We start from the raw sequence: 27995 nt of genomic DNA, 5'->3' as shown, positions 1-27995 counted from the left end.
CTTAAATTTTAATCTTAGATGGGAAAACTTTCATTGTATAGCTTTGATTTGACTTTTTCACAGCCATGGCTGTTGTATACCGCTGTATAGCCTGTCTTGACAAACTGTTGTTTTTGCGAAGTTGTCCTCCCGTCGAGCAGACGAGCAGCTAAATTTTAGCAATTGGGCCATAATCAATTATCTAAATATAGAACAGCATTGCTGCATGATTGGCTCTAGAAAATAAGCGTTCTGAGAACCTTATCACTTTATCAGTAATAGAATTGTTATGTAGCGTCCCCTATATGGTACGTACTGAGCAAAGCCATTTAGTGTACTGGCACTACACTCAATGGCTCTGTTACTGAGTTGGAGGCTTCGCGAGGCGCATTGGCGCACGAGAATTGATTGCATAACGGAGTTGTCCGTTCTTATAAATATTTCCTAATGTGCGCATGCTTGAAATAGTTGTTTTCGATGGAGATCCTGTTTAATCGAAACTAGTTTCTTCGTGCATATTACGCTTCTGATCTATTTGTAAAACTGCTACGGTTATATATTCATGTAATAGTTTTTTAATAATAGTGGAACGAAGGTAAATAGTTGTTTTATACGTTGCTCGGAAAGTAGTAAGGGTTTATGGAAGTTAGCTATCGAGCACGCGAGTCGGCTGTTACAATCTCGTTTTAAACAGTTGCTGAAAAAAGATTTAATATTTGTCGCTAGCAAAAAATTTGAATGTAAAAACTTTAAACTAAAAATAAGTTTGTTGATTTTCAAATGTGTTCTAACGTAGAGACATATAACTACTAATAAATGAGATCAAATTGTTGCTGTTACTAATTTTAAAATACATGTAGTATGAAAACGTGTAGCCTGTAGGCCTACAACAAGATGTTTTTGTAAAAGACTACAATTCAGCATGATTATTTAGACGAATATATTTTCTGTAGATTTGCTTGTGGTAATTTTGACCAGGTAGTGAGTGGTAAGAATATCAAATTAAAACTTAATAGTCCTTCACTGGACAAAATCACTAGCAACTTGTTTTTTTACCGCTTTCAGTTGCTTAGATTTTATTATAACTGTACTTTTTCAAGTACTAGTTTTTGTACTTTTAATGATTAAGCAGTAGATTTTGACAGCAAAATGGCACCATCTCCACGTGATAGTTCTGCAAACATTCGTAGTTATGCATATCCATAATTTGGTGTATATGTCATATTATAATTGTGTCTTTTGTCCTATTGTTGTAATAGTCTTATTGTAATAGTCTTATTGAGTGTGTGCATCGTATTATATTTGTGTCTTTTGTTTTAGAGTTGTTGTCTTACTCTTGTCTAAAATCATTAGGTTATTATTATTTGTGCTCGAGATTATCTGTTAGTAAATTTATGTGTTATGTAGGTCTTGGTGAGTTCAGTACATTGTAACGGATTTTTTGTTTAGTTACAGACTTTGAGTAATTGTGATGTAGTACCCTCCCTCTGTGTATTCTTTTTGCGATTGCATAACCCTCTTTTTCATTCTGTTGTATATTTATAGCGCATGAGTTCAGTGGGTGATTCTAATACAAGTGCTCAGTCATGCAAGTGGTGTTGATCATTTACTGGAAATCGTAACCACATTGTTTTATCATCAAGTTGCATTGAATTGGATAAAAACAATGATATAGATCAAAACTTTCATTTAACGCAAAAACTAGAACAAAAATCTGCTTCTTTTTCTAACAAAGTATCTGTAGGCAGTGTCTGTAGTGTGTGTGTGTAGACACGGACACAGTCTGTCAGCGTGTTCACACTTGGCAATCTAGTCTCCATGAGCTATGTCGTACTTACTTGACTCATAAAATTTCGGAGTCTCATTCTGAGTAGTAGTATATACCGTACTCATTGCTATGATTGCTCCAGTTAGCTTTATTATTTTATCCATTTTTACTTTTTTTTTGCTTTTTATTTTCTTATTTTGGTAGCAAAGCCGATATTTATCACTGTCAAACATTTAATTGAGTGAACTAATTTTAACTGTTGTAAATTTTTCATTTCAGCACTTCCAATGGTAATGTGAAAATTATTCGTTGTGATCGGACAACTCATACAAGGAGATCAATATGGTAAGCTTCTAGTATAAGCAAAGTGAATTTAAATCTTTTGATATTGTTAGAACATAGCGTTATCATACAATTACAGAACAAAGCCACACTTGTGCAGCACACATGTGTCATGTCTGAAGAGTTTAAATTTTATTCGGTGAACCTATGTATTAATGTAGACCTAACTATATTAAAGTTGTATTTAATGTTTGCTAGAGTCTGGTTAACGCTATTGTACATATTTAAACTTTAGTCAAAGAAAAGCAGCAAGTCATCGGAGTGTGTGAAGGTGATTATTAGGTGTCGTCCTATGAGTGAAACAGAAACTAACGCTGGACATCAACGGTTGGTCTCATTCAGTTAATTTTCTTATTTCCAGTTCTATTCTAACAGGCTATTAAAATGTCTTGTAGGATCCAGAGCTGTGGGATACCTGCATAAATGTCCAACACTCTCACTATACTTGCGATGAGCTACATAAGAATTGTACATTAAAACCACATACTGTTTATCGATTGGTTTATAATGTACATTTTACATCAGCAGCAGCTTGGAGAAGTAGTTGTTTATAACATTGCTGCAGTGGAGAAATTTCTGGAGGTATATTTTTCTAGAGTGGTGGAAATGGACACAAAGCGTGGTATGGTTGGAGTGAAGAATCCAAAGGAGCCACACGCTCCACCAAAAGAGTTCACATTTGACGCTGTCTACGATTGGAAGTGGGTCTACTAACCATCTGTGTCGCTTATTGCTTCAACATTTAATGTCGATACATATGGTGAATAACTTTTCAAATACATTCAGAATAATTTGATGTTTCAATTGTATTTTGCAGTTCAAAGCAGTTGGACTTATATGAAGAGACTTTCCGAGACTTGGTTGACTCAGTTTTAGACGGTTTCAATGGAACTGTGTTTGCTTATGGGCAAACAGGTACTGGGAAAACATTTACGATGCAGGGTATGTCATGGGTATATTTTGCTTGAAATTGTTATTGTAGCTTAATAAGGAAGAAAAATACTCAAGTTGTGTTTTGGTATGTTTCAACATTGAAATATAACAATGTATTTAATATATTTGCATTGCTATTAAAGCTCTGGTAGACCTGAATTACATAATGATTTAGACTCTGCCAAAGAGAGCTAACAAAGGGACAAGCATACTTACTCATATTAGCTTGTGTTTCCCAGGTGTGAAGACAGACCCTGAACTGAGAGGTATGATTCCAAACTCATTTGAGCACATCTTTCAGCACATAAATCGATCAGAGAATCAGCAGTATCTCGTCAGAGCATCTTACCTCGAAATATATCAGGTATTTCTTTCTATCAGGTCATAAATTCTTTATATACTCTCAATGCGAAGGGGTTCTGGATTCTTAAAGATGAACCTGCATCAAAATTTAGTAGATTTTATCAAAGAATGTTGGTCTTTTTCTATTATTTGCGGTTACTTTTGATGTTTGAGGTCTGAACAATCACGAATGAAGGAAAAACACCGATATTTTCTGATAAAATCTACTAAAACTTAGTACAATATAAGTTGATCTTTGTCAGCCTCTGTTAAAGATACTACCATAGTGGGTGCTTCTTACTACTCTTAAGAAATACTACTGTATAGTTACTTCCATAAGATAAGTTTTAAGTTAGATCATGACTGTCAAAATTCATTTTGCATGGTTTTACATGTAATAACAATATTGCTATTGCTTTTTTTTACATACTGTTAGGATGAGACTTCTTTATTACTAATAGCTGATGTTGAGAGATTTGTTTAACCTATGTCACACATTCCTTGTCACGTGATCCTAAATGTTTCTTTTAGGGAGTATCTGCCAACCTTCCTGTTGAATTCAATATTTTTCAAAACTTTCTCTACAGGAAGAAATCAAGGATCTGCTGTCCAAAGACCAGGCTAAACGTCTAGAGCTCAAAGAAAGACCTGACACAGGTGTCTATGTCAAGGACCTCTCTTCGTTTGTGACTAAAAGCAGCAAGGAAATTGAGCATGTTATGAATGTTGGTGATAAGAACAGATCTGTCGGGTAAGAATCATATTCTGGGTAGTCAGTATGTCTCGAAACAATTGTTGTCAAGTACGCATTCTTTTTTATTCCTGCAGTCACAATATTTTCCAGTTGGTTTGTTGTTTTTGCTCATTACTCTTTTACTGCGTTTATTTATGTTAGTTTTGAAATTAGACATGAATATCTTATTTTTAGTGCTGGATAAGTAAAGGCTCCTTAGTGGATGATTATTATAAAAGCAGTTTTTGCAATTGTTTTGCAGTTTTGCAATTTTTTGCTTGCATCAATCTTAGCGTACATCATACATTACCACTGAAATTGGGTTCTACCAGCTCACGTTACTTTGTTTTTTTTTCCATTTGGCTTAAAAGACATAGGGTTGGTAAGATAAGTTGGAGTTATGTTCACCTTTATATAGAGTTTGTCAGTATTTTTTATTATTGCTTGGTGAAATGTCAGACAGTCTTCCAACATCTTAAAGATGTTTTAAGTGAGCTGGGAGGGTGTTTACTTTTACTGTTCATTGTTAACATGTAATAATGTACTTGCAGGCTCTATATATGGTTTTTATGTTTTTTTGCCGAGTCTGATGTTATGTCTAAAGTCTACTAGTTCTAGGCTTGTTTTGAAAATTATAAAATTATTTTTGAATGTTTTTTTTAATTTACGCACTTTTTTATTAATTCTACTTTGCAGAAGTTGGTTTATATGTGCTTGAGCTGCCATTTCTAAAGATCTTTTACACATTCCAGTTGTTATGATCGCGTGTATGAGTAATATCTAATACAAATGACTCTGTTTCAGTGTTATATCACTGTTTTTTATGTTAATCCTTTGGTCTGGTTGTGTATTAGTTGGAAACATGTAGCCTGTGTTATTATATTTTTTTGCTATTATGTCATTTTGTTATATTAGATGCAATCACTTTGCCTAGTAATTCTTTTGAGATTGATACGTCAAAAGCTATGAAGTTTGGGTTTTATGTAAAGTTTTATAACAGAATGTGAGTTTGTTCATACATGTACTGTTGCTTCATTGATTCTTTTATTATCGACTCGATAGGTACTCGTTATACAGACTTCTGATCTAGTTAGATCTATTAATTGGCATCTATGCTATATATATATATATATACATACATGTACATTGATACGCAGAATAATATATATATATATTAATTAGTGTAACAAACAGTTTGATATATATATAGATATATCTACAATCTTATATGTACATGTATATGACTACATGTATATATAATTATAAGTGCTCGTGTATATGGATATAGCTAGATGTATATATAAGTATATATTTTTGATTGTATTTATGATTATATATATATATATACATGTATATATACATTTTTGATTGTATATAGATATTGATTATGCCTGCACCAACCACATACATACATCTACATATAGCTGTGACTTACTTTACTTTTAGGGCAACTAACATGAATCTTCACAGCTCTAGATCTCATGCAATATTTATCATCACTGTAGAGTGCAGTCAGGTAAGACTTCAATGCTTTTAAGTCAATATTGAAACACTTTTAATATTTACCCATTTGTTCTTTTCAACCATTGATTTTTTCATTATTGCTTTTGTGTTTAATAGTATTTAACAACTAAAGTCCGTTTATTACAAATGCATAAGAAAGGACGTTAACCAATGTCTCTGAGACAGAAAGCATAGACATGGATATGTCGCTTTGTTGATACAGTTCACTGTGTTAAATTGAGTAATATTGTTCAGCACAGCTAATCAGAATGTAGCACGTCTTGTTGGTTGAACTCTAACATCTGCTGGTATTATTAGTGATCACTGTTATTGAACCTTTAATAGTATATCTTAACATGTTTTCAACCTTTTTAAGCAAGCTTTATTCCTTACTAGGTCCTTGTAAGGAACATATGCACTTAAATTATTATTTCCATAATTCTGATTTTAATAATTTGAACACCATTTTACTGATTCAATTTGTCATTTGTCACTAAATGTTTAGCTCTTCAAAACTGTGTTATAGTTCATCTATCGTCAAGTCAGTATAACTCATTTCGTCTTTGAACTGTTCTGTTGTTTTTTCGTTAATATACAAGCTGTAAATTTACATTGGCATTAGAAATGCATTCTCTGCAAGTAAAATTTAAGCGTTAAATTTAAGTTGATTATCAACTTAAACATATAATCTGAAGCTTGTAACTTAAGTGTAATATGATGTCATCATGAATACATTGTGTAATGGCCGCTTATTGCCAGTAATATCAGTGATATCATATCAGTGCTTATAGTGTGAATTGAGTCATATTCTTTTTATTCGGAATTACTTTTATCAAAAGTCATGTTCCTAGAATTATAACATAATAGATGTTGCAATCAGAGATGTGTCTTCTGCTTCATAAGCAATTCTCTACGATGAACTAGATAAAGGCAGTATGTAGTATTTATATAGGTTAGGCAAAGTTAGATTAGAAGCAAGAGAGGAGGTGCTTTGGTTGGGAAGAGTATTTCTAATTAAGAACATTTGACCTTAACAGATTACTTTTTAGTGGTTTTGTGAGTTATTTACAATTTGCGATTGTAGATATATGGCATGATAGTTCACTTACGATACTGTTACTGTTAGCGGATGGTCTACTTATTGAGAGTCATGTTAACTCATAGGTCAGCGGTAATACTGAAAGTAATATTATATTTCTTTTATTTCAAGTCTTCAGTTGACCGTTTATATTTTTATTTACACTTTTCATCTATTTTTATGTCAATCATCAGCTGCCATTTCCATCCTTGATGGAGCATAGGCCTATGCTGAAAGAGTACCTTCATAACAATTGTCTTTTGTGTGTGTGTGAACAGCTGTACATCAACTACAGCACTCTGCTGTAAGCCAACTACAACAGTGTATCATAGTTTAATAGGTACAGGCACACAATTTGTAGACTGGAGCTGATGACGAAAATCACATTCGTGTTGGAAAACTCAATTTGGTAGATTTGGCAGGAAGTGAACGACAAGCCAAAACAGGTGCAGAGGTGGGTGGGTTATCATTTTTAAGTTGGTGTTGCTTGTTGAGATAAACGTTGGCTTGGTTTTATTGGTGCTATTTGAAATTGGGACTATTGCTGTAGCGTGTAGCACAACACTTTCGATGTTTTACTGGAACAGAAGCTAAGGCTATTCTAGCTTGAACATAAATCGGTGAAAGGGAATGCATCAGTTGAGATACTAATGCTTTGTAATGGCACAGAGGTTAATGATATTGTCTTGGAATAAACTCTGGAGGTATTTTGTGTCTGTGAAAACTAATGGGATTGTATTGAACCAAGGCTAAAGATATTCTGTCGCTCAAAAACTAATGATCGTGTGATGGCGCAAAGGCTAAAGTAGCTGAACTGGGGGGAAGGTTATATACCATTATGTTCTCAATACAGGGACAGAGGTTAAAGGAAGCAACTAAAATAAACCTCTCACTGTCGGCACTAGGAAATGTAATATCTGCCCTTGTTGATGGAAAGACCACCCATGTGCCCTACAGAGACTCTAAACTAACTCGTCTTTTACAAGACTCCTTGGGTGGCAATGCTAAGACTGTCATGGTGGCCAATGTTGGACCTGCCAGCTATAATTTTGATGAAACGGTCACTACACTTCGGTAAAATAACTTTACCAAAAGTCTTATTTGCATATTCAATCTATTTGCGAGTGTTTAGGTTTATAGAAAAGAAATAAGGTATTTTTTGAAGGTATAATTTTCAAAAACAAGGTTTTATGATTCTCGAGCGCAATATGGAAACAAGTGGAATTGCACATAGAATCACTTCTCAACTAAAAGTTTAAACAGCCTATAGCACTTGTGTAACTAATTACATATGTCTATAGGCTGTCTATAATTCATTACTTTTATTTCACAATAATTATTCTTATTAGTGTGAGGCAAGCATAGCCTTAGCAACAAACTTTATATTATGCTATTTGAGAAAACACATTTTCACTATTTTCCTATCAATGTTTGGTTCATTGCATAGTTCTATCTGTGTTTGCATAAAGAATAATGGTTGTTATATAAATATCTATAATTATATATTTATGTGGGGATTTATGCGGTAAAATGTTGTTTGCTCATTTGGACAGGGAGTGCAAATGTTTACTTTTTACCTGGCAGAGCAAACGTTTAAATTACTAATCTTCAAAATTAAAAAAATGACCGCGTATCAATTTTTACAGGTTCCCAATGTGTCTTTGACTTTTCTTACACTTGGCATATTTCGTTTCAGTGTCTAATTTACTAAGTATATGAGGAAAGCTAATCAAGTGTTGTTCATGCGGGCTGTTTGTGTGGGCAGGTGGGCTAACAGAGCAAAGGCTATAAAGAATAAACCTAAGATAAATGAAGATCCCAAAGATGCGCTGCTTAGAGAGTTTCAGGAAGAGATCGCTCGTCTCAAAGCGCATCTCAATTCCAAGGGGGGAGGTGATGGAAAAAAGAAACGGCGCAAACGAACCAAACGAGGACCGGATGGTAGGCAGTCTTTTGAGATTATTTTATCATAGTGTTATATTTTTCTGTAACAAACACTTTGACACGATCTTATAAAGAGGAAATGTATTAACCGCAGGTGTGAGGAGAGGTTAGGTTTTGCCGAGTTAGGCATTGCTTAGTAACTCACCTGTCACCATCTGTCTGTACAGTTAATCTAGAAATGCTCATGTATTGTGTGTTAGGTAAACGCTATAACGAAGAAGGTAAGGCATGACCATAATGCAGTGCAGTGTATCTACACACGCTTCGCTTTCTTTTCGTTTACGATTCTTTAGTTATTTGGTTACACCAGGGCTTTAGTGTGACAAGAATATTCTCTGTTGTTTAGCGAGTGAATGTTGTTAATGCTGTCATCAATAGCTCAGGTAAGATGCAGCTATACCCTCAGCTGTACCCTCAGGATTGTCTAATCTGTTTCATCTTGCCTTAGCTGCTGTCTTTTTGAGGCTCAGAAAGTTCTATCAGCAAAAAATATTATTTGAGGTTTGGGTAATTTACTGCAAGCATTGATCTCCCCGAGTAATTTTTCTCTCTCAAGCTGTGTAGTGAACAAATGCTAATTTGGCAAATGAAGTAATTTGGCATGCTAGTAGGACTGAGTGATTGGTTATATTTACCATTATATGAATGTTCTTAAACCATGGCTTGACCATTTATTCATCCGTATCATGATTATCCCAGACATAATTAATGATTGTGTCATGTCAATATGTTATTATTTAGCACCACGCTCATTGCTAATGGCTGGCTAATAGTTATTCTGTGTGTTATCTAGGAGAGGTAGTGGAAGTATCAGATGAGGAAGGTGATGAGGAGTCAGCAGAAGACTTTGAAAAGCAGCAGTGGGCCAAATTAGAGGCGGAGAAGGACACCATCATGTCCAATAAAAACATGCTGTCCGAGGTTTGCTAGTTATTTCCTCATTTAGTTCAAGATCATTGTTATGTTGTTTATCATAACCAGACATTATGCAAGTGTTTTAGTCTCTAGCATCGTGAAGGTATTGAAATTTGTTATGGTTATTCTTGATACCTTTTAAAGGAAAAAGAGAGAATTCTAGAGGAAATAAAGCGGAGAGAAGAGACACTGAGATCTGAGCAGGAAGCCAAAGATGCTCTGAGCTCAAAGATTAAAGCTATGGAAGGGAAACTGTTGTCAGGGGGTAACATTGTTGACCACACGAATGAGCAGCAGCGAGCGCTAGACCAGAGGCGTCATGAACTCGCCGAGCAGAAGAGGAAAGAACGAGAAATGATACAGTCATTAGAGAAACAAGAAGAGAAACAAGTTGAAATCAAGGAAACCTTCAACTCCTTGCAACAGGAAGTGGATGTGAAAACCAAAAAGCTAAAGAAGGTAAAATAATGCTGGTTAAAAATAATCTCAAATGAAGTTGACAGACTCTTGACTACGTTCTTGAGTACTGCTAAAGTGTTGAAGAAGTCAAAAACTATTCCGTTCATGTCAACACTCTTTTTTAACTTTATTTAAATAAAATATTGTAGCTGTTCAACAAGTTGCAGCAAGCCAGGCAGGAAATTCAAGAGCTGCAAGAAGAGCATATCAAGGAGCGCCAGGAGCTGGAGCAGACGCAAGAGGAGCTAACCAGAGAGCTCAAGCTAAAGTTAGCTTATTTCCTAATGATTTTATGATTATACATCAGACGGTGTCTCGTTGCATGTGTCATTGACAGCTAAACAGTTGGCATTGAATATGATGAATGGGCGACTTTTACATATTTTACTCTAACAGTCAAAGGATTATAAAATAGTTCTACGGTCTTCTGCATACTTATCTGAGTGGTTCTTTATTCTGATAAGAGGACTTATTTGAGGGGTTCTTTATTCTGATAAGAGGACTTATTTGAGGGGTTCTTTATTCTGATAAGAGGACTTATTTGAGGGGTTCTTTATGCTGATAAGAGGTCAGTCGTGGTCTAGCACAGCTGACCTGCGAGCAACAGATTGAGGTGCGATTCACTAAAAAGGCCACTGGTGGTTACAGGAATGGCATCCAACATTAGATTACTCTCTGTAACTTGGCATGTCTTCAGTCATTGACATGCTTTTGCCACTAGACTTAGACATGTCCAGCCAAGATCACAGAGCCATTGATTGAGCCATTGATGGCTTTTTTAAAAACATGCGCAACCTCTGCTTGCACTAAGCTAAGCAGATACGTATATATAATCTTCGAGGGATTGTCATACATTGCTCACATACATGTCGAAAAGTTCTTTTCCTTCCAGTGTTGTCAGTAAATTGTAAGCAAGCAAATATTTGTGTTTAAAATTGTTTGTGCCATTAATTTAAAACACAAATACTTGCACCAAAATACCTTGGCTACACCTCGAGGTATTGTGGTGTAGCCATAAAGTAAACTATTTTGATGCATTTGTTATTATTATGGACCTTTCTTAGAAACAAGCATATTTGTCACTTCTGTCATTTCAATGAAATTTTAAAGACGCCATTTGGTTTGCTAGACTAGGTTACCCAGCTTATGTAATGTACTAGTTATACTCTTTATGCAATATTTTTGTCTGGTTGCTCATCACATGCAGTACATCGCACTAAATTCTCAAAGATCTTCTGTTAAATCATGCATTAGATATATTATGTTGCAATAAATTATGCATTAGATATATTATGTTGCAATAAGTTATGCATTAGATATATTATGTTGCAATAAATTATGCATTAGATATATTATGTTGCAATAAATTATGCATTAGATATATTATGTTGCAATAAATTATGCATTAGATATATTATGTTGCAATAAATGATGCATTAGATATATTATGTTGCAATAAATTATGCATTAGATATATTATGTTGCAATAAGTTATGCATTAGATATATTATGTTGCAATAAATTTTGCATTAGATATATTATGTTGCAATAAATTATGTATCAAGTAAAACCATTGCAATAAACTATCGATTATGTCCTAGGCACTACATTATTTGTTTCACCTGAACAGCTTTATTTTTGTGTTTAGCTGTAATACACTGTTGCAGAAGTCTACCAAAAAGTGCTTGCATAGAGCAAACTTGTGTATGCATTAAGATTTCATTTGCTGAAATAACAAAATGTTAAGTTTTGAGCCGAGCTGAGAACCCTTATCCGATTTGCTCTATTCAGCACTTTGCACTGATCGAGGGTGTAGACACTGTTTGATTAAGCATTATCATTATCAATCTTTATCATTTATCAAGCTTGATAATGAGCTTTCACCCTAAATAATCATTTAAACATGAGGAAATATCTGTGATCCAGGCTCATCGTTGTATCTATGGCATAGCTTAATAAACACCTACTTCTCATTTTAGAATGCTCATCATAGACAACTTCATTCCTCAAGAAGATAAAGTGAAAGTGCAATCGAGAGCTACATATGATGAAGATGAAGACACATGGGCTTTGTCTCCCTTTACAAAGGCTAAGTACGCTACTAGTCATTCGCTTTGACTAGAAATACATTTTTTGCAGTTTCTACTGCTGTGCTGTTTACTAAATGTAGCCTCCTTGTAGAACCAAAAATCATGTGATGTTTCGAAAAAAATATCATGGAAAGTATTTTTCTTCCGCTAGTAACATTACGTCAAGACAGAATGTCTCCGTGTTTATTCTCACCTATAAGTATCTTAAATTTATACAGCACTGACCAAATGATGAAGAGGCCTGTGTCAGCTCTCAATAACCGAAGACCCGTTACGCAGTACGCCAAGATGGCTGCTACTATGGGTGGGAATCCTCGATACAAGGTTAGTCTCGTTCTTTAAACAGGCACTGTGCAGCAGTTAATTAAAGTCATGCAATGTTTGGGGCTCCTTCATTGCGCTCTTCGACTTATACTTGTTTTCATATGTTACACCACCATATTTTACTATGCCTCCTTAGGTGAATGTGATGTGATGCGCTACTGTTCTGGTCGAATGTGAAGTGAGTCCTTATAACATTGCTTTAAAGTTTAAACGAAGCATGCGGTATAAGTAAAGCGTGTCGTTATTGTTTGTGCAGGGAGAAAACATCTTGTCATTAGAACTGGACATGCCTAACAGAACCACCAGAGACTATGAGGGGCCGTCCGTTGCGCCTCGAGTCCAAGCTGCTATCGATGCAGCTTTGCAGGTAAGGCTTCATTTCAATTACTATGTTGCTAAAACTGCAGAACAAGATATTATAAAGTAGATAGATAATTAGGCCATTTTTGATTAATCTTTTTATGACGGGCACCTAACAACTCATCATCATATCATCAACCTATAATTACATCATCACCAATCTATTGTCATACTATATGTCATACCATCAAATGCTACCACTAAATTGTCACAACATCATCGCTGAACCTTCACCATGCCATCCCTAAACTCTCACCACACCATCACTAAACCCTCACCGCACCATCACCAAACTCTCACCACACCATCACTAAATTCTCACCACACCATCACTAAACTCTCACCGCACCATCACCAAACTCTCACCACACCATCACTAAATTCTCACCACACCATCACTAAACTTTCACCACATCATCACTAAACTCTCACCACACCATCACTAAACTCTCACCACACCATCACTAAACTCTCACCACACCATCACTAAACTCTCACCACACCATCACTAAACTCTCACCACACCATCACTAAACTCTCACCACACCAACACTAAACTCTCACCACACCAACACTAAACTCTCATCACACCAACACTAAACTCTCATCACACCATCACTAAACTCTCACCACACCATCACTAAACTCTCACCACACCATCACTAAACTCTCACCACACCATCACCAAACTCTCATCACACCATCACTAAACTCTCACCACACCAACACTAAACTCTCACTACACCATCAATAAACTCTCATCACACCATCACTAAACTCTCACCACACCATCACTAAACTTTCACCACATCATCACTAAACTCTCACTACACCATCACTAAACTCTCACTACACCATCAATAAACTCTCATCACACCATCACTAAACTCTCACCACACCATCACCAAACTTTCACCACATCATCACTAAACTTTCACTACACCATCACTAAACTTTCACCACACCATCACTAAACTCTCACCACACCATCACTAAACTCTCACCACACCAACACTAAACTCTCACCACACCAACACTAAACTCTCATCACACCATCACTAAACTCTCACCACACCATCACTAAACTCTCACCACACCATCACTAAACTCTCACCACACCATCACTAAACTCTCACCACACCATCACCAAACTCTCACCAACACTAAACTCTCACTACACCATCAATAAACTCTCACCACACCATCACTAAATTCCCACCACACCATCACTAAATTCTCCCCACACCATCACTAAACTTTCACCACATCATCACTAAACTCTCACCACACCATCACTAAACTCTCACCACACCATCACCAAACTCTCACCACACCATCACTAAACTCTCACCACACCATCACTAAACTCTCACCACGCCATCACTAAACTCTCACCACACCATCACTAAATTCTCATCACACCAACACTAAACTCTCACCACACCAACACTAAACTCTCACCACACCAACACTAAACTCTCACTACACCATCAATAAACTCTCATCACACCATCACTAAACTCTCACCACACCATCACTAAACTCTCACCACACCATCAATAAACTCTCATCACACCATCACTAAACTCTCACCACACCATCACTAAACTCTCACCACACCATCACTAAACTCTCACCACACCAACACTAAATTCTCATTACACCATCACCAAACTCTCACCACACCAACACTAAACTCTCACCACACCATCACTAAACTTTCACCACATCATCACCAAACTCTCATCACACCATCACCAAACTCTCACCACACCATCAATAAACTCTCATCACGCCATCACTGAACTCTCACCACACCATCACCAAACTCTCACCACACCATCACTAAACTCTCACCACACCAACACTAAATTCTCACCACACCATCACCAAACTCTCACCACACCAACACTAAACTCTCACCACACCATCACTAAACTTTCACCACATCATCACCAAACTCTCATCACACCATCACTAAACTCTCACCACACCATCACTTAATGTAATTGTACCACTTTTAACTTGTCTTCATTGGATACCAGCCATCTCTAGTCTGTCACCATTTAGTCACTAGTGGTATGTAAAGAATAGCCGATGATAACCCGTAGTTCATGTTTTTGGCGTTAGAGGCTTCTATTGGGAGAAGCCGGTCAGGTAACTGAAGACTAAAAGCATGCAACCCAATGCTTCAGTTAAAGCTCCGCATTAGGTTCGACAATATATTATTAGCTAACGAAATATTTTCTCAAACAATGGATTCAATCGTGATTCAGCACACAACAAATGGTTTCGGGCAATATAGAACCGAAATTTTGGCTCTGAAGTGTGTCTCTGAAGTGTTCGGGCTCTTTGGCTCTGAAGTGTGAAGTGTGATAAGCTTCACTTTTATATTATTGACTCGTAGGATGAAGAGGATATAGACATCTATGGCACTCCATCTGTTGTTACGGGAAAAAAGAAGACCAATTCAAACAAAAGGAAAGTAAAGTCTAACAGCGTTCGGTCATCTAGAACAAATGCAGCAGAACTATTTCCTTCAGCTCGAGGCCTTGTGGGCAAATGATCATCATTTTAGTTCAGTTGTTATTTATCACTATTTATTACCGAGTATGTATATTTTACGTAACTGCAGTTGTCTCCTATCTATCCGGCCCTCGTGAAGCGATGTGTCAGGAGATCAACTGCAGTTGTCTACTATCTATCCAGCCCTCGTGAAGAGATGTGTCAGGAGATCAACTGCGGTTGTCTACTATCTATCCAGCCCTCGTGAAGAGATGTGTCAGGAGATCGGTTTGCTCCAACAAATCCGCTTCATTTATTTGAACCTTTGAATCAGGTTTTGCTCAAAGAGGGTTCAGTTCCTCGCTAACATTACTGTCAGTTATAACAGAAAGTCTTACTGCTACCTATTTTATCATTAATCTGTTTGCTTCAACTGTTCATACACAAAGATTGGTTAGGCAATGCTGGCTGCTCCACACGGTTTAGAATAGTTATACCCTGCGCTGACTGGTAAGAACTAGTTATACTATGCGATCCGTCATAGGAACTAGCTATGCGATCAGTCATAGGAGCTAGCTATGCTGTGCTGACTGGTATGAACAAGTTATGCTATGCGATCAGTCGTAAGAACTAGTTATGTCATGCGATCAGTCAGGAACTAGCTATGCGGAGTGGTGTGAACTAGTTATGCCATGCAATGACTAGTATGAACTAGTGATGTCATGCTTTAAAGACAATCAATTGTCCAATCCCTTTTAAAGCTCACAAGCTGAATGTTTTTACAATATCTGCTTTAGACCTAGAAAGTTCTACATTTACTATTTTTGTTGGTCAGAGACCGTTGTGTTTCCATATACTGGTTTCACATAATGGATGACATTATCATGAACATTATATAAATGTTATTTATACTTTGCTTGTTACAACAAATATAAACATTTATGTGTTATTTTCTGCGTTTCCACTTATAAAGTATTTCCGTTGCTCTGTGACTACCACAATTCCATTCCTATTTGTGCAATCTTATTAATTGCTAATGGGAGATGAATTGTAGCGCAACTACACATGAAATCATCAGCTCTGCATTTTCTGGTTTAAATATGTCAAGTATGTTGCTTTCCACATCATCCTACATAATGAGTAAGTTTTTTGTAGTACGTTTCTCTGAGTCATATCAGAATAAGCTGTTGTCACATCATGAGTTTCATCTATCTCATGATCAGTTGTCAAAAGTTGAAGTAGTTGGCTGAGCTTACTCAAATCTGATTGGATTAGGCTGGTTGCTAAGGCGTGCAAGTTCTCATTTGTGATCAGTAGCTGAAGGAGAGAAGATGTGCTGTGGTAAAGGTAAGTTAAATTACTAGCAGCCATAAGATTAAAGCAGTTGTCAGTGTAACTGTAAATCATGACTCGCAACAGATAGTTTTGCATAGTAAATGTTATCAATGGTAATTGCAGGAGTATTGGGGTTAATCGCCTTGTTCTTTACAACAACCTTTGCTAGCACAGATTTAAGCTCGATTCAGGTAAGATATGGGACTGTGACATACAGCACGACTGGAGAAGATTCCTACATCAGCAATGTCACTCTGACCAATGTTGGTACGGTTGATATAGACACAGGCAGCACGGCCGTCTCTATTTATGCTTGCTTTATCAGGTAATGCCAATAATTTATTTCTTGCCTTCTTTGCTTTCTATGACTGTTCATCTCCCATGTAAAAGGCTTGTTTTAACTAGAAATCTACATAAAAGTAACCATGGACAACTGGCAGGTAGATTTTGGCAGTTGGCAGGTAGATTTTAAAAACTGATAAGATGCTTAGACTCTGCTGTATATGTCTTACCCTAATCTTATGTCATGTCAAAGATGTCTAGCGTTTTTCGTAAATACATCTTTGCGCCAACTAGTTGACGCAAGGGAACTGTTCAGTTATATATACAGTCTCTAAGAGAATACATACAGAGCTTCCAATTTCTGTTTCGTATGTACATGTTTATAAGCTGAATGTAAGCGCTATCATTAATAAAAGCATGTGGTTTTTATTGAAGACGACTCTGCAACGTAAAGAGTTTACATTCAAACATTGACCTTGTTATCAGTATTTGATGACAAGATAAAAAATGATAAGCCTCATCAACACCCTAATGTTGCTAATCGTTGACAAATATTCTACTGTATATTATGTCTGCAGGTCACACCCTGATATTCATTGCGATGTTGAGAGGATATAATATGCCACTAAAATAGTTACACGCGCACACAACTGTAAACCGATTTTTGCTTTGAAATTTTCATGTTCTTTAAAATAGCTAAAAACAGAAGCAGAACTATTGCTAGTGTCCAATACCAGCAAACTGCTTCTAGGGGTAATCAATCACGGTGACCTATTCTCCTGATTGCAACGTATTACTTACTTGCAGGCTGGTCATCGGGTCCGATGCTCAGCAAGGTGTACAAATCAACTCATCTCCTGTGATCACCGTAATGCACTTGGATGGATGCTCGCACAGGATTGTTTTCTCAGCACCATTCAGATTGGCAGCCAAAACTAGTTTCTCGTTTAGTATGACCCAAAAGCATTGGTCTGTGGCTTACACAGATGTTATGAAAAATTGGTAAGACATTGTCGCTGCTAACTTGTTTGTCTCATAGAAAACTCGACAATGAGAAGTGTGCAGCCATTTTAGACACATTAAACTTGCCAGGCAGTGCAACTGTTTGGTTGTGCTCATTAGTTTCTGGTTTTTCATTGTTTTTGGACCGGTATCTTACTCATGTCTACATAATTCTACTAACTGCTGTTGCTATACATTGTTCAAGCTCTTGGGGGTATGGGTGAAGTATAACGTTTATTGAGTGCTCTCAGATACTCATTGAGAAGTCTTGACCTCCAAAATACAATCGTGGCTGCTTCAAAACATTTTTGAAGTTACATGTATTAATGAAACAGTAGCTGGCACTATATCTTTTTAAGAAAAACGTGTTAAAGTTGTAAACATGTCAAAAAGGCCTAGTAGTTTATCATTGCTCAGTTGTGAGGTTTGCTGGCTCCAAAACCCTAATGAAGCAAAGCGTGAAGAGGAATTCTTGGAAAATATAAGCGGATAATAATATAATATAGAGATATAAAGATTGATGATTCATCTATGTATGTATTATCTTTATATAATATTCATCTGATTATCTTTTGCCAAGAACTCCTCTTTACGCTTTGCTTCATTACAGTTTTGGCACGAGCAAACCTATGATGGTCTACCGATTCATACATATGTTGACCATCAGGATTATTGAATTATGAGCTGTTCAGACCTCTCTCTTTTGCAATAGATTATTCTTTAGTTGAAAACCAAAAAATTGAGTTTTGGAATAATAATGCTAAGAGGTCTAATACGTAACAATCTACAGTTTACTTTTTATTAATATCATCCATTAAATAAAAATATTCAGTTTTATTTGTTTACTTCTAAGCTTTGAGACAGATCACCAGTGCTGAAATGCAAATGGAAGCTGTCAAAGGTATTATGAGTTACTACAGCATGCGATGTCGGTATAGACATACAACTTACCTATTGACCACTTGTAGGTACATACAGCTTGGAGATGGAGAACATCAACCAATTACTAACACTGCCCGGGATCAGACTGAGTTTGTGGACCCGTATGACACAGAGACTAAGTACCTGGTGAGTTGCTTAGAGATAAGTCAGGGCAACAATTCATGAGGTTTATAATTTATCACTTGCTGTTTGCTAATAGTTATCCATCATTCTCTTTTGTTTGAAGCTAACTTGGTTACGATATTTCAGTACATAGATGTTGTCCAGTTCATCAACTCTTACAGATCAGTCCGCCAGGGCTGATCATCTATTTCTAAGAAAAATTTCAAATTGTTCAAGTAGGGTCTTATGAGTCAAACTAGTCTCTACTAGTGCTCATAGTTTTTAAAGTTTTGACAACAACAGGTAACCTAGAGTCACAGTGTTGGCTGAAAGAATTTTGGGACCACCCTGAATGTCTTTCAGTGACAGAGAAAATTAGATATGTGTCGTTGTCGCTCAAACTAAGCTTGGCAGATGCAGTGATGGATAGCATTTCAAACGAAACGGCTTTCAATAAGAAATTATGACTGACATCTGATCATGTAGGGACCATTTAGTGTGACACGGTTACAAATTCATCTGTTCATATATACAGTCATGTGCACCAGTTGGAGGATGTGGTGCAAGACTTCGCAATATTAAGAAACAGAAGCGATGGTCACTAACACTGGATGATGAAATAATGAAATCAGAATAACTAGAGAATAACAGATTAAGCCATAGTTAAGCTTCTTGTTTGGTAAGAGGTTGAAAACTAGAGAAGCTTTCAATGTTACTTTAGCCTTAATGCCGTAGTAAGCAGCAACAATGTGAAGCAAGATCAAGGAGCTCATGCTAAAATGTATGTTGATTGGCAAAAAATTATATGATTTTCCATGAGTTGTTGATGTATTAGTCTCACAAACATACTTTAGTATTAATTGTGACTGAGTCCAGTTCAGCATGTAGAATTCTTGTTAACTTGCAGGAGTGTACAACTCTAGTGCCCCTGATATTGCAACCGGTAAACCCGCACAAATATATTGGCATAGAGTTGTACAAAGTTTGTCAGCTAACTGCACCTGATTTGTAGTTCATTCCTGGTTCTGTGTTTAATTTCTCTATTCATAAATACTGAATTCTGATTCTGCTCACTAACAAAAATAACAAATGGCTTGCCTTAGGCTTAGAGCATGTAATCTGGAGCAGATTTTTAGGCTTGTTTATTATTTTCATACGTTTATGCTTGTTATCATAATATTCTACATTGCAGCATTTGTGTGGTGTATTTGTGTATTTTCAGCCTATTACTTGAAAATCATATTAATCTTCTAATAGTAGGTCATTAATGTACATTTAAGATGCATTTTAGAAAAAAGCTGCATGGAAAAGTTTTCTTTCAGAAGGCATCGACTGTAGAATTAATCACAAAGATTCAATCATAATACATAAATAGTTATTGCGTCTTAGTGCTAACTTTGTTCGAGACTATTATACGTGACATATACTTGGCCTTGATGAAATTCTTTTACCTTTGTGTCCTTCATTACAAATATTTTATAGAGAACAAGCACAGACCTCGTTATGCCTTTCACTGTTCAAGATCGACACAAGGAGCATGCTAAAGTGAACCTTGCTAGTGACAGTGACGTTAAGTCACGACTTGTTCCCAATTTGTTTGAGTCACTCGTCAACTCTGACACAGTTTATACCGAAGTTGATATAAACCAAGGTGAGACATGCTCAAAAAAACTTTAAAATAGTATGGCACAAGTTTGCCTCTCGATACATTAAATGGAGAAGTGTGCTGTTCTCAAATAAAACTGCTCTCTAATACACTTATGTGAAGAAAGCTGCATCCTTACTTTAATCACACTCATACCAACATGATTTAATGTACTCATAAAGCAATTTCTAAACTTTTTTGCAGTGACTTTTCAAACAGATGTCAGCTTGAAGAGAGGACAATTCAGGTTTACGGTGAGCAATTAAACACGAATATCCTAAATCTACTCTGTGACAATCTTTTGGATTTGATCTCTTGCAATTATCCGTAAGGCTACAATTCTTTGTTTGTCATTTGCAGGTTGAGAATGGCAATGCAGAGGTGATTATCCACATAATGTCAAACTCTACTGAAGACAAAGGTATTGCTCTGTCCACTATTCAGCAGCTTCTACAAAGATTCGATGGAAAGTTGCCAGTTGGTAGTTTTACATCAAAGCCTCCTCGGTTAGTCCAGTAGATTTATCTGAACAGCTTCTTGGTTATTTATCCTCACTGTGATAGGTTTAGTATTTATCCTTGCTATGATAGGTTTAGTATTTATCTTCGCTGTGATAGGTTTAGTATTTATCCTCGCTGCGATAGGTTTAGTATTTATCCTCGCTGCGATAGGTTTAGTATTTATCCTCGCTGCGATAGGTTTAGTATTTATCCTCGCTGCGATAGGTTTAGTATTTATCCTCGCTGCGATAGGTTTAGTATTTATCCTCGCTGCGATAGGTTTAGTATTTATCCTTGTTGTGATAGGTTTAGTATTTATCCTCGCTGTGATAGGTTTAGTATTTTGCGTAAAATGCGTATAAAATTATACGGTAGATCTTCACTTGCTCAGGTAAACAAGTTTACAAGCTATTTATTCAAATCATCCAACCTTCTTAGAAGATTTATTTCTGTACGATCGAGGTCTACTGATAAATAAGTATTATATAGGACATTTTTGGCAGTTTTCAGGAAGACTTCCTCGAACTTTCTTCGCGAAAATTTTAAAAATAGTTTCAAGTTATATTGCGACATAAAAATTGGCAGGTGTTCATAGCCTAAAAATTCTTAAAACAGTATTTTTGAACAGTATTCAATACTTTCTGGTTTCTTAGATTCAACTATAGAGGCTACATGATAGATCTCGCCAGGCAGTTTCACGATAAGGATGTCATTAAGAGGCAACTTGACCTGATGTACCGCTTCAAGCTAAATGTTCTTCACCTGCACATATCTGATGACGAGTCGTGGGCCCTGGAAATCGAGGGTCTTCCAGAACTTACAGACGTAAGTTGCTTCCATGAATATGATTTTAGAATAATAATAATTTATGTTGCTTCTAAGGCTGAAGATTCGCTTACCACGTCTTGGAGATATTTTGTCAAATGCATTTTGTTACTGGATTATCTACTAGTCTTAGGGCTGTTAGATCTCAAGGAATTTTGTAGCAAGAGTAGAAAAGAGCACTACTCTTTTAAAACTAAATTATTAGTTGTAGTTGCCCATAAGTAGTAGCTCTTATCAGTAGATCTCTTTGGTGGATTTTTGTAAGGCTTCATGAGAAATTAACTCTGCTGCATTTCCATTGAACACTCTTTCTTTCAGGTTGGTTCAAAGCAATGCTTTGACATTGACACATGTGCTACCTTTCCTCAATTAGGGAGGCAAGGTACTACAGCTCAGTATCTTTCCAAGGCAGACTATGTTGAGATTGTGCGATATGCGGACTCACTTGGGATTATGGTAGGTCACATAAGCGGTTCAGCGCATAATTAGGGAAAGTTAACATAATAATCAATAACAATGAAATACCGGAAAGACAAGTACTTTTCATATGGGATGTTAGAGGCTCAACCCTTGGTTACCCTAAAAAAACCTAATGGTCTCATGATGTTGGTCGGTAGAATGAAGGCAACTGGCTGTGAAAGGATTGTTCTAAACTGAATAGACAGGAATATCAAATCTCAAGACTACCAACTGACACATTATTGTGGTTTCTCTGATTTTTGCTAATAATGTTTTATGCAGATACTAATATAGTGCACAGCTTTGTTCTGCTAAAACAATCAAATTTCCAATTTTCTTATATATACATGTATGTCTCGTGTGAGGGAACACTGACATTTCTGTCTAAAAAGTTTAATTGGCCAGTAAATGTGACCATGTTGAATAGGAATAACTACACCATCTGTCCAAATCAGCTTGCTTCTATTATGTACTGATCATTACTAAATTTCAGTTTTTATAAAGACAATAACTAGCCTTCGTGTGGCTCAACATTGAGATGATCGGGTGACAGTTATGAATAACTTAGTAAAAATTTATTTATTTAGTAATTTTAGTAATTTCGGTCTTACTCATGAGTAAACATACAGAAACACTATTGTACCTGATATATAAGGCAAGTCGATAGCATTAAACTATAGTGTTTAAAAATTCGTAGCAAATATGAATCTAGGAGGAAACAACTGTGCATGTAATCTATTGGCATAAAAAGAGGCCGGCAGACTATTGCTGAGCTCCATTTAATTTACACATACCCTCAACTACGTCTGAATACTACATACAACTACACTCGACATAGCTTCAACTGTTATTTTGTGGTACAGATTCTACCAGAAATTGAGTCGCCAGGACACGCGACAGCCGCTGTCAATGCGATGAGGGTTCGACGCAGCAGCCAACCTTCCGGTGAGATGTCTCCTATCACGATATGTCCTAGCACATAAATGTCCTTCATACTAATACTTAGTACTTCGATTTTTTTATAGCTCAAAGTACCTTGACATTTATATTATTAGTAAATAGTATAATTGTTATTATAAGGCTTGTAAGTGCTTGAAAATTTTTCAATTGATGGCAGATGGTAGGTTAGTAATGGTATGGCAACAGATTATAATGATATGCATAGCGATGGTTTAGTGATAGTATAGTAACAGTTTAGTAATTGTATGGTAGGTTTAGTGATTGTATGGTAACAGTTTAGTAACTGTATGGTAAGTTTAGGCGTTGTATGATAGGTTTAGTGATTGTATGATAACAGTTTAGCAATGCCATAGTAACAGTTTGATAATAGTATGGTGATGATTTAGTGGTAGATTAGCGATGATATGGTTGCAACTAGTGATGGTATCATGATATGTTAGTGATTGCTTGGTGAGAGTTTAGTGATGTACAATAAAAGTTCAGTCATGGTGTAGTTATATGTTAGTGTTGATATAAAAATAGTAACAGGTATTGATAAGTTGGTGAAGATATGATGACAGTTAAGTTATGGCAACAAAACAGCCAATAAACTGGTGGTATGAGATTTGCTTGGTAACGCCTCTAGGATTTAAATCTACTAGGGTAAAAAAACTCACAATTTAATTACAGCAGTATAAAAGTCTAACAGCAAAACTTCTCTTGCTGTTATGTAATCTATTTAGCAATAGTAATTGTAAAAATACCTGTTGTGTTTAGTATTGGTTTAAGTAGCAACTATATTGTCATAACAAATCAATCAAACTGCAATGCTGAACTAACAAATTGTAAAACGTTGTCATGTTTTATAAGGTCTAAGCATTCTATATTTTAGTGGACTACAGTCTAGATGATCCTGAAGATTTATCCGAGTACCTGAGTGTCCAGTATTTTACGAAGGGCGCGATGAACCCGTGTATCCCAACATTTTATAATTTTACGGAAAAAGTGATTACAACATTGCAGTCTTACCACGCCGAAGCTGGCCAGAATTTAACCATAGTGCATCTTGGTGGAGATGAAGTTGCCTCGGGGGCGTGGATAGGTTCGCCAGCCTGCCAAAGGCTCACATCAAACAATGGTGAGATTATAAAACAAATTGTTTGCGATACCTACATAAAATTTCACTAGTTTAAAATTTAAAAATTAGGTAAATTTTTAATAAGCTTGAAAAATAAATAATGAAAAGCTCAAGCTGTAAGGATTGCTAATGCCATTTTATACGAGTTACTCTCTGATCATCTGTAATAGGAGTTGTCTCATCTATCTTTCAAACAATCTTGTCATCAAATCCAAATTTACCACTCATCATATAAATTCCACAGTATACAGAGTAAGTGTTGTTCATAATGTTGATGGCAATAGCATGCTAGAATTCATATTTCTCTGAAGTTGTTATAATATTATTAATATAACTTTATAGTTTGTTCTAATATTATTGATGTGAACATTATTTACAACCCGTTACTCTAAACTGCTAGGTCAGGGAATAGGGAATCTGAACTAGTTTTCTCGATGTCATCCTGTTTAATCTGTGCAATCCCATCTGTTGCAGCTGGTTGACCTTCTTCACAAGAGGCCAGCTTTGTTTTGCGCATTTATTAATTGCATCATTTAATAAAGGTTTAATCTGTCATAGAATCAAGGTTTGAGCTTGTAAATATTCCCTCACTTTTCTTTATCACCTGCCTTTTATTGTCTGTTTAACAGAGTCTCTCTACAGCGATGTAAAGATACACATGATGAGCGAACTTGGTCAACTAGCCGAAAGACTAAATGTTGACTTGGCATTTTGGGAAGACGGACTGATAAATAAAAGCTCATCACGGCCATTTGTAAAAGATGAACTATTTCCTAGCACAGTAGAAGTCTATAGTTTTACATGGCAGACTGTTTGGGAGTGGTGGGGAGGAGATAGAGCCTTTATCATGGCTAATGGTGGTTACAAGGTTACCTTATATGATCTATAATTATCTATCTAACCTGATTGGTTTTAGTGAGATTCGTTTGCACGCCGTTAAGTAACAATCTAGTTCATTGCAGCATCTATATGTTTATGACATGGCATGTTATACAGGTTGTGCTCACTCCAGCTACCCATTATTACCTGGATCATTCACAAGAGCCACATCCCAATGAGCGAGGTTACTACTGGGCGACGAGATACAGCAATCTTAGAAAAGCTTTTTCATTCAGACCAATAAATTACTATGCCAACATAGACGGAACCAAGTATGTATACAAAAGGACTTTAGCGCAATATAATTCAGATCCTTGTCGCTCAGCATAAAACAGAAAAATGGCTATGTTGAAACATGATATAAAGGTGGCAGGTTTTATATATTAGCCGGTGAGTCATGATCATCTGTGAATTAAACATTGGATCGTCATCTTCTGTTAGCTTCTCGGTAAGATTCACATTCTTTATCTAGGGTACTTGGAGAGCCAATAGATGAAAAAGGTTGGTGCAACCCCTCTTGGAAGTGCCCAGAATTGACTGTCCCTGAGAACATTGTCGGTATAGAAGCACCCTTGTTTGGTGAGACGATACAATCGCAAGAGCATATAGACAACAACGCCTGGCCAAGGCTGATGGCTGTGGCTGAGCGCGCTTGGTGCGAGGCTGACTGGGAGGAGTTAGATGGGGCCAACCCAAAAGGCCTCCAGACAGACTTTGATTCGTGAGTTTTTGGATATCTAAACATTTTTTCCATATACTTATTATTTCATGTTCTGCTTATTTATTTTGGGTCTCCGCGACTAGTATTCACTTTTCTCTTACAATTTTTGTAAACACCTCTTTATTTTCTCATCTCGTATCTCCGTGTCAGTCTTTTTCCTTCTAGTATGAACTTCGTTCATTTCTTTTCCTACTTTTCTTAACATTTTTCTTTTTCTAGGTGCTCCATAGCTTTCACTCTTCATCGTATTGTTTTCTTCTCACTTTTTTCTAAATTTTTTTCTCTCAGTTTTTTCTCTTACCCTGTCTTTATTGCTCCTATCAGTCATATTTCAACATATTCTTGTCAATATGTTGAAATATGAATGATAGGATTCACTTATCAATAATACACATTACTGTTTGATGTCTGAGGCACTCTAGCTATCTTTGTAGGTTTCGTCAGTCTATCGAGCGGTATGAACTTCCTGAGATTGAGCGGGATCATGGAGTCTTATATCATATCTCTCCTCCTGGAGCAACTATGTATGTGAGCCTAGCAATTTTAAACTTGCCTTATGACAGTACAGCTATTGATATATATGTTTGAGTTTATCATAAATGTTTAAATGTTTCTAAAATTTAAGTTTCTGAAGGATTCTTTACGACAAACAGTTTTACTCACAATATTCTAGTGTACGTATTCACCCTCATACGATTTTGATCCGTTTCAGGGTTGGCATCATATGGTGAAAAAATCATATATCAGGGTAATCGTATCCTGAGGGTACACCGTATTGTTTATTGACCTGCAGCTTGTCAGTTAAAATTTATTCAATTTACAGCTAGTAGGACACTTGTAAAAGGGTGACTTATCACCGCTTAAAGTTATCTCTGCTCAATCAACTTTCCAAATGCTTCGAATCTCATATACCTTCTTATAAGACTTTTCTTCCATAAGCTCACAATCTATCATAACCATTGCATTACAAAACAGCATTGCTAATTTTTGTAATATTTTCATTGGAATATATCTTCTGTGACAGAACCTCTAACAAAAAAAATGTCACAAAGCTAAATCTCAACGTCGAGTTTGAGGGGCAAAGAGTCTGGTGGAGAAAGTCTGGTCAAGATTGGCAAGAAGCAACCGATTTCAAAATCTCAGCCTCACCCGAGGAAATGATTGATCTTCGAACTAGGTATGGACCTCTGTTGCTGGGCTATCAGTTGCACATGTACTCTTATATGCTTGTAATATGCTTAGAAATCACATGGATAAAATATACCTGCAACTCTACTGCAATGTACGTCACGTCATACAAGCAAAAGCTTACACCTATAGATCACTTAACGCATATACAATATGCATGTATAATACGCAGCATGTCTGTTAGGAAATGCAGATTTAGCCATATAGGCTACTGATGACGTGTAATTCTGGTTGCTTGCTGTGTGACCAACTTGTTTGATGTCAGTGTACCTTTCACACACAGTGGCAAGGATTGAATTAAGGTAATCAACCTTAAACGCACTTGCACCATTCCACATGAGTGATAATTAAGGTTTGATTTTTGCAGCAACGCAGCAGGAAACAGATACAGCTATGAAGTGTCCTATGTTATACCTTCATCTTCAACTCCTCTAATTGTACCTTCATCTTCAACTCCTCTAATTGCCACACTCACTTCCACTACATCAGCACTTTTGGTGCTTCTACATTTGATCGTATAGCCATGGAAACCCTTGCTCAGCATGCTTTATCTTATATGCTTACATTACAATAATTACGTTCAATTCAGCATGATATCAGTAATATTTTAGCTAAAATAGTATAATAATTTAAGTGGAAATTTTAATAAGCTTGAATATGCTAAAATAATGTCGTAATTTAAGTGGAAATTTTAATAAGCTTGAATATGCTAAAATAAATACCATTATGTATGTTAACATTGTTGTTCAACTGCATGAGCACT

At 36.3% G+C, this 27995-nt stretch overlaps 2 protein-coding genes across 2 annotated transcripts; both read left to right on the top strand.

Moving 5' to 3' along the window:
• Positions 1-481: 481 nt before the first annotated feature.
• On the top strand, positions 482-16218 carry LOC137394076 (kinesin-II 95 kDa subunit-like). The gene is made up of 18 exons (XM_068080798.1): positions 482-574; positions 2027-2092; positions 2325-2416; positions 2686-2790; positions 2907-3031; positions 3262-3386; positions 3952-4115; positions 5544-5613; positions 7040-7132; positions 7532-7752; positions 8444-8619; positions 9416-9543; positions 9682-9996; positions 10146-10264; positions 11976-12089; positions 12305-12410; positions 12667-12777; positions 15178-16218. The coding sequence occupies exons 2-18, from the start codon at positions 2090-2092 to the stop codon at positions 15334-15336; spliced, it is 2226 nt and encodes a 741-aa protein (XP_067936899.1). The 5' UTR covers positions 482-574; positions 2027-2089; the 3' UTR covers positions 15337-16218.
• Positions 16219-16511: 293 nt separating this feature from the next.
• Positions 16512-27969, top strand: LOC137385639 (beta-hexosaminidase-like). Its single transcript, XM_068072143.1, has 17 exons — positions 16512-16622; positions 16734-16935; positions 17700-17894; positions 18863-18962; positions 20421-20589; positions 20788-20837; positions 20944-21089; positions 21737-21908; positions 22227-22364; positions 23231-23312; positions 24199-24444; positions 25074-25312; positions 25441-25595; positions 25796-26044; positions 26479-26568; positions 27069-27221; positions 27600-27969. Exons 1-17 carry the CDS (start codon positions 16607-16609, stop codon positions 27751-27753), a joined length of 2556 nt encoding a protein of 851 aa, XP_067928244.1. The 5' UTR covers positions 16512-16606; the 3' UTR covers positions 27754-27969.
• The last annotated feature ends 26 nt before the right edge of the window (positions 27970-27995 follow it).

The sequence above is a fragment of the Watersipora subatra genome, chromosome 1 (genome assembly GCF_963576615.1).
Source record: "Watersipora subatra chromosome 1, tzWatSuba1.1, whole genome shotgun sequence".
In the NCBI taxonomy this organism is placed as follows: Eukaryota; Metazoa; Bryozoa; class Gymnolaemata; order Cheilostomatida; family Watersiporidae; genus Watersipora; species Watersipora subatra.
This window is presented reverse-complemented; position numbering and strand designations above follow the sequence as displayed.

Coding starts and splice junctions, on each gene's coding strand:
- LOC137394076 (XM_068080798.1), top strand. Junction 8,620..9,415: donor AACCAAACGAGGACCGGATG/GTAGGCAGTCTT, acceptor TGTGTTATCTAG/GAGAGGTAGTGGAAGTATCA. Junction 12,778..15,177: donor CTATCGATGCAGCTTTGCAG/GTAAGGCTTCAT, acceptor ATTGACTCGTAG/GATGAAGAGGATATAGACAT.
- LOC137385639 (XM_068072143.1), top strand. Junction 22,365..23,230: donor CGGACTCACTTGGGATTATG/GTAGGTCACATA, acceptor TTTGTGGTACAG/ATTCTACCAGAAATTGAGTC. Junction 24,445..25,073: donor AAGGCTCACATCAAACAATG/GTGAGATTATAA, acceptor TCTGTTTAACAG/AGTCTCTCTACAGCGATGTA.